The following is a 7,672-nucleotide window of genomic DNA, read 5'->3' as shown; positions in this document are numbered from 1 at the left end:
GAGATTATCCCAAAACGACTGGAACAGTACATCAGCAGAGAACTGCCAGAAGTCCATGCTGGGTTTAGAAGGGGTCGTGGTACTAGGGATATTGTAGCTGATGTTAGATGGATCTTAGCTGAAAGCAGATAGTACGAGAAGAATGTCTATCTGTGTTTCATTGATGATGCAAAGGCATTTGACTGTGTGGATCATAACAAACTGTGGCTGACTCTGAGAAGAATGGGAATACCAGAAAATTTAATTGTGCTAATGTGAAACCTATACTTGGACCAAGATGCAGTCGTCAGAACAGAGCAGGGCAACACTACATGGTTCAAAATTGGGAAGGGTGTACGCCAGGGATATGTCCTATCTCCATACCTTTTCAGCCTGTATGCAGAGCAGATAATCCGAGAGGCTGGGCTCTATGAGGAGAAGCGTGGTGTTAGGATTGGTGGACAATCTATCAACAATCTGCGTTATGCAGATGACTCAACTTTGCTTTTTTTTGTATTAGCTTATAAATATCCAAGAAATTGAGTTGGTTTTATTGTGTAGTTTAATTCTTCAGTGTCTTTGTTGAGTTTCTTTCTGGAAATTGTGTCTTCTTGAGAGTGGTATATTGAAGTCACCAACTACTATAGTTGTGTTGTCTATTTCCTTTTTTAGTTTTATTAATGTTTGTTTTATATACTTTGCAGATCTTTAATTTGGTGCATAGATATTTATTATTGTTATATCCTCTTGTTCTATTGACCTTTTAAGTATTATGTAGTGACCTTCCTTGTCCTTTGTGATTGTTTCTGCATTGAAATCTATTTTACCTGAGATTAATACCTCTGTTCCTGCTTTTTCTGGTTGCCATTTGCTTGGTATATTTTTTCCACCATTTTGTTTTTGGTCTGTTTTTATCTTCATTTTTCAAGTGAGTCTCTTGTAGACAGAATGTTATTGGATTTTGTTGTTTGGGTTTTTTTTTTTAATCCAATCTGTTACTCTTTTTCTCTTCAGCAGTGCATTTAAATCACTTACATTCAGTGTGTGTATTGAGAAACAAGGTTTTGTTGCTATCATTTAATGAGTTCTTTTTGGTGTTGCTGCTAGTAAATTTGTACCGTCCTGCTTTCTGTTACACTCCTGTAAGAAGGACGTCTCTCAGTGTTTACTGCAGCACTGGTCTTGTTTTTACAAACTCCCTAAAATTCTGTTTTCTGAAAATATCTTGATCTCTTCTTCATATTTGATGGACAGTTTTGCTAGCTAAAATATTCTTGATTGCTAGTTGTGTTCTTTGAGTGTTCAGTACATATTGTTCCATTGTCTTCTTTCTCACATTGTTTTTTCTGAGAAATTGGCGTTTAATCTTTATTTGCTCTCCCTTATAGGTTACTTTTTGTTTCTCCATCACTGCTTTCAGAATTTTCTTCTTACCTTTGCTTCTGGCAAATTTAACTATGTATGTCTTGGTGTCTTTCCGTGGGGTCTATTCTATATAGTGTTTCCTCAGCTTCTTAAATATATATTATCTTATTCTTCATTATGCCTGGAAAGTTTTCTTCTAATAAGTTTTTTTTCCATTTTCTTTTCCCTGCCTCTTTTTAAACAGTCCCTCCATAAGGACAATCCACTTAGCTTTGTATCCAAAGACGACAATTGTAGATGAAAGGAGTTGGCCTTCGTTACAGACTGGTTATTTTCAGGGTCGAAAATATGGAACGCTTCACGAATTTGCATGTCATCCTTGCGCAGGGGCCATGCTAATCTTCTCTGTATCGTTCCAATTTTAGTATATGTGCTGCCAAAGCGAGCCCCTAATAAGTTTTTTTTTATGCTTTTAGTTACTTCTTCCTGTTCTGGGATTCTGATGATGCACATGTTATTTCTCTTGATGGTGTCCCACATTCTTCTTAGGTTTTCTTTTTTCCTCTTCCTTTTTTATTTTGCTTTTTGTTCTAGCAGTTTCAGTGGTGATAAATCTGTCTTCTATTTCACTCATTCTGTGTTCCATCTCTTCAGCCCTGTTCATGTGTCCCTCCATCATGTTGAAAGTTTCTGAAACATTGGTCCTCATATTTTGAATTGCAGTTTCTTAATTTTCCAGAGCCTCTAACCCCTCATATTATCTGCATTGTTTTGGATTGGTTTTTTTTTAAGCTCGTCTTGGTTTTTGCTTGCAGTGTTTTATAATTCTTTAAGTGCATCTTTCACCCATTGAAAATATTTAATCATTGTTCTTATAAATTCTGTGTCAGAAAGTTTCATCAGACTTTCTGGCTTCAGGAAATCCATTGATAATGTGTCACTTTTTTTGGGTGACATTTTGCTTTGGACTTGTGTAGGGGTTGAGGTAGCCTGCTTCCTAGGTGACATTGCTGTAATAGAGTTTTTCGTGCCTGAGGCAATAGCAGGTTCTTGATTTGAAGTCACTGCTCCAGAAGAGAGTGGAACAGCTACCCTTTGTGGGTTTCTCACTCCCTTTTGACCCAACGGAGATTCTACTTCAGTTCAGTAGAGAAATGGCCTGTGAAAATAGCCTCCTTTGTCTGACAGCTACCACAGCTAGGCCAGCCCATGGTGCCCCAGGGTAAAGGCAGGTAACTGGATGTGAGAAGATGCAGGGTGGAGTGCAGAGACCTGATTGGAAAACCAGGAAGCCCTGGTTTTCTCTTGGAGAATGAGCTCCAGCTCTCTTGCTGTCTTCTTATTGAGCTTAAGGGGTCCCACATCTTCTAGCGAAACAACAGTGACCCCTCACAAAGTACCTCACTGAAAGTCCAGTGTCTCCCGGCATGCTCCACCAGCAGCAGATTCCATTGTGGGTGTGTGGTGTTAGACTGAGTCAATATTTTGACAACTCATTTTCTCAAAGAGGTCTTGGCATTATTTTCAAACCCTAGGGACTTCAGCTGTGGTTTCTTACTCAGGATAATTTTTTAAAGTGTCCTCACAAATCCTTTGATCTTCAGTTTCGCAACTTTAGATCCATGTTACAAAACTCTCTTTGTCCTACCAGTTATGCTACTGCACTCTTCCATGTTTTCTAGCAAATGAAAGTGAAACTTTTTGGCTTCCAGGAGCCTGTGTAGATTGCAGTTCCAAGGTAACTCTGCCTCATGTCCATCTCTGGTTCTTTACTGATGTTGTTGCTGCTATCTTCTTGGTTCATGTCTTACTAGAGCAGATAGCTCTGGCCCTGAAGGACATTTAGTATTTATATTCTCTTATTTTTTTTTTCTGTTGGTAGTAGGATTCTCATCTTCTGATTCTCACCCTTCACATCTTAGGGCTGGTGGGATGATAAAACTGACCAATCTCCTCTTTAGTAGTGTATCCGTGTACATACCCATATGACTGAAATCAAAAGCAGTGGGCTAGGAAATCTATTCTGACAACCCATTGTACAACAGGATCATATAAAGTGGTGTTAACAGACAAGTTTAGTTGAAAGATCAGGTTTAGGTGAAAAGCAAGTCCCAAGTTTCATTTTTAACTGAGCAGACTTATTTGTTAATTTACTTTTTTTGTTAAAAAAATCTCATACTCTTGTGTCACAGTTGAGAAATTATAACAGCATGAAAAGAAAGATAGTAAGCCTGACTCTACCATTGACATTTTCAGGTTTTATATGCCTGTGAAAATTAGACAAATAAGTAAAGAAGACCAAAGAATCAAGGTTCTGAAATGTGGTGCTGGGAGAAACTTCCAAAAGAACAGAGAGACCTGTCTAGGAGGATGTGCATCCAGGGTGCTTCTTTGAGCCATGGATGGTGAAAACACACTCACTTTTTTTTGTGCTTCTTATGAGAAGGGGACAGTTCTGGGAGAATGACATCATACATGGAAAAGTAGAGGAAAGGAAGACTTTCAAAGAGCTAGGTTGTCTTACTGTCTGCAACAGTTACAGGATTAAAGAACCTGTGAGGATGACAGTATTGGGCAGGGTTTTGTTCTGTTGTACATATGAATGTACAATCAGAACTGATGATATGACTCATAATAAACGGTATTCCTTTGATTCTGTCCTTAGCACCCTTGATGTTTTGTTTTGTTTGAAATATTACTACTCATTGTGGTATGTACTCTGATAAATATATTTCCATCTCTAATGCTTGACATTTTTATCTGTAACAACTATAAAAACTAGTCTTTTTTCACCTGGTTGCTAGACAACTTCAGCCCCCTTAATAGCAGTCAGTTTCCCAAAGCAAAAAAGATGTAGGTCATATGGTTTTGAGATACATGAAAAATACTTAAAGCTTGGGGTTTTCCATACACATTATTTTCTTTTCTTAGGATATGTGCAAGGAATGAGTGACTTACTTTCCCCTCTTTTATATGTGATGGAAAATGAAGTGGATGCCTTTTGGTGCTTTGCATCATACATGGACCAGATGGTAAGAATAGAAGTTCCTTTCTTTATTCAAACTAATTTTGAATATTTTAGTTGTATAATCTTAATATAGAAGATTGATTTTTATATTTAGCTGTATATGATGAAATGTGAAAAATAAAAAAATTACTGTTTCGTCATCATTTTCTTAAGTAGTTTTCCAAGACAGCTGGAAATTACAGTATTTTTAATATACAAAAAGTAGGTAGGAAGTGCCTGCCTGCAGCATAGAGTAATAAGAATTTAATATCTGTAAATACTTGTGTTTTCAAAAAGAGCTATGAGTCATTGTAGAATATTGATAAAAATAGTTTCAATTCTTATAAAGTGATTGAATTTTTGTGTCATTCCAAGATTAAACTTGGATATTCTGAATAATAAGCTTACCTCTTGTAAACATCATGGATTTTGCCATTGAAGCAACTGATTTTTCTTCAGATTTTTTTGAATTATTTGTAACTCTGACACTTTTTTTGGTAACACATTACTTTTCCACAAATGAATGCTTGTTAGTTGTCTACACACACCTAAATTATACAAAGCATATTTTTCTTGTAGTATATCTTTGATGGCAAGAGTTCTGGAGCAGTAATACAAAGATGGCATTAATAGAGAAATGAACTAGAAAGGTCAATTCAAGTAATTTGCTGAAAAGAAGAAAAGACAGAGAATGCTAACAGTAGAGAAAGGCATTTAATAATTAAAGCCCTGACTGTATAGGCTACAGTGCTTTTCCAAACAACAGTAGTAGATTTGATGCTGGACACTGAAGTCATATAATTGAAATGGTCTTCTTGCAAGGGGATAAAAACAGAATCCATAATAACTTTAATAAAATGATTCCGTGTTTAACATTGAAAATGTTCAGCTCTGGGTTTAACTCAGGATTTTTGAGAAACGAAGAAATTTGCAAATGGTACTCTTCTTTTTCTTTTCTTCTGTGCTTTTCCCTTGCTCTATTTTTTTCTTTCCCTTTAATTTTTCCCTCTTTGATCTATTACTTTATCACATCTCTAGTTCATACATCAACTCGTCCTCACTTCTAGTCTTTTTACAAATGTATGTTTGATAAATTGTTGTTTTGAGATGTTCTGTTACTGTTATGGTCATAAGTATTCAAATTATTTAGTCTTCTACTATGAATTAATATTTTTGGTTTATTTGTAAGGGCTAGTAATTGCAGTAATACGGTAATATCATAGTTTGTTTTTCTTTCTTTTTTTTTTCTTTCTGATTTGCCTGCCTTAGTTCCAATTATTCCCAAGTGCTTTAGAAACCTGAGGCATTTGTTACAAAGGTTTGTACAACTCACAGTAAATATATAAACACTACTGCTTACTTTTTTGTGTTTTCCTTGTTTATCCTTCTTCTACTAAACATAGTACATTTTTTATAAAAGCATTATGTCCTTCTTTGGTAGCTTCCCAGAGTTTTGCTAGTACTTGATTTGAGGTGATGGTTAGATTTTTGTAGGATAAAAACTAGAATATTTCCCCAGTATATTATTTAGGCCTATTTATATAGCAAGTATCCCAGAAAAAATTAACATGAACATACTGGATTTAGTTTCTTAAAGTAATAGTTTGTAATGAAACTAAGCTAATGTCATGCCAATTACTTCTATGCCTATGTACATATGTATGTGTATGGGTGTGCATGCACGTTAGATTTCAGATATAAAAACATTTTTTTGGACATTGATAGTAGTTGAATTTCTTTTTTTCCTACATAGGAAACATTCTCTTTGCCTTTTTTATTAAGGATCATCTGGGGATTTTTTTCTTAGTCTTTATTCTAAAAAGATCTCTCTTAGTATATTGTTTAGAAACTTTTTCCCCTCTACATTATTTGAATGGAAAGGCAATATTTAGTATTCAAAATAATCTTTAAGATTATTTTCATGGCATTGCTATTGTGTCAGTTTCCTAAATTTGTCTTGCTACTGCTTAATTCCTTGTTTATTTTGTTTTTCGTTTTACTTCATGTAAGTTTTCATTTCTTTTGTAATTGTTGAACCAAATGTACATAAAATTGATACTTAACTAATTTCTAATTTAGGGCTAGATGTATGCCTTTTTTCCAACATATTCACAAAGTATGGGTCTGGTGAACTCTTTTTCACCCAACATCTGTTTTACCATATCATGTTACTTCTTTCCTTTTTCTCTTCCTGTCTCGTCCTTCTACATATTTATAGATATACCCCAACACCCTCTTCTGTTGGGAGTGGGGTTAACAAAAAATAGTTGTCCCTAGAGAAGACAATTGATAGACAAAAGACTTCTTCTGTAATTGTAATGATAAATATGTATGCATAATGATTTTATGTATGTAATTTTTTTGAGGTTGGTAACTGCCATCTAGGGGTTCTTCATTTTTATGAGGTCTCTAGGAGTTGTTGTAGACTCAGTGGCTTCTAATAACAAAAACAGTAGCCTTTAAAATATATTTTTCACCAAAAAAGAATTCCTTGTAATCTACTAATAAAGCTCTTTTCTTGTACTCTAATGTGTAGTACCAAAATTTTGTGTTTACAGGCTTTTCACAAAGGCTAGCTAAGTAGTTCAGCAAAGGGAGAATGAGATAAATGTGACAGAGACATGAGTTAAGGGGATAGGAGTCATCTAAAAATCCTTTTGGAGCATGTTTTGCTGGTTAGGAATATAATTAATTAATTTAGTTGATAATTACTGGTAGGTACTTAATAATAGTGACTCAATGAAATACAGCCCACTCTTCTGCCATCTGCACAATCATTGCCTTTTTTGGAGCCCATTGCTTTGTTGTATCATTCTCTCTTATTAAAGGTCATCTTTTTTTACTGACCTTCCTCTTTACCACACATGATATCTTTCCCAAGGACCTGGTCCTTTCTGATAACATGTCCAAAGTACATGACAAAAAATCTTAGCAACCTTGCTTCTAAGAGACATTCAGGCTTTTTCCAAGACAGATTACTAAACTTTCTGGGTTGTTTTAGAGTGTGTAAACCACAGCAGTTCTTAAACCTTGTGGCCTTGTGACTTCTTCGTACTCTTTAATATTACTGAAAACTTGGGGAGCTCCGGTGGCCTAGTGGTAAGGAGCTGCAAATACAATCCCAGAGGCCCACGGTTCAAATCTACCAGATGCTCTGCCGGGGAAGGAGGGACAATCTCCTCCTGTACCAGTCAGATCTGATTTGACGGTACACTCACACAAAAATAATAAAATAATAAAAAAAATATTACTGAAAACTCTGAAGAACTTTAAGTGGTTTTAACATTATATCTGTTAATGTTTATCATATTTAAAATTAAA

At 35.3% G+C, this 7,672-nt stretch overlaps 1 protein-coding gene across 2 annotated transcripts in view; it reads left to right on the top strand.

The window, feature by feature from the left end:
- Positions 1-7,672, top strand: part of TBC1D15 (TBC1 domain family, member 15) — a 137,493-nt gene that overhangs the window by 106,006 nt on the left and 23,815 nt on the right. For both annotated transcript variants that reach the window (XM_006882569.1, XM_006882570.1), the window contains one exon: positions 4,276-4,376. In XM_006882569.1, the coding sequence (XP_006882631.1) occupies positions 4,276-4,376 (101 nt within the window). The remainder of the gene's footprint in view (positions 1-4,275; positions 4,377-7,672) is intronic.

Source organism: Elephantulus edwardii, unplaced genomic scaffold, assembly GCF_000299155.1.
Source record: "Elephantulus edwardii isolate Elephantulus edwardi_28Jun2011 unplaced genomic scaffold, EleEdw1.0 scaffold00021, whole genome shotgun sequence".
NCBI classification, from domain to species: domain Eukaryota; kingdom Metazoa; phylum Chordata; class Mammalia; order Macroscelidea; family Macroscelididae; genus Elephantulus; species Elephantulus edwardii.
Note: the sequence above shows the minus strand (reverse complement) of the source record. Positions and strands in the feature narration are given on the sequence as shown.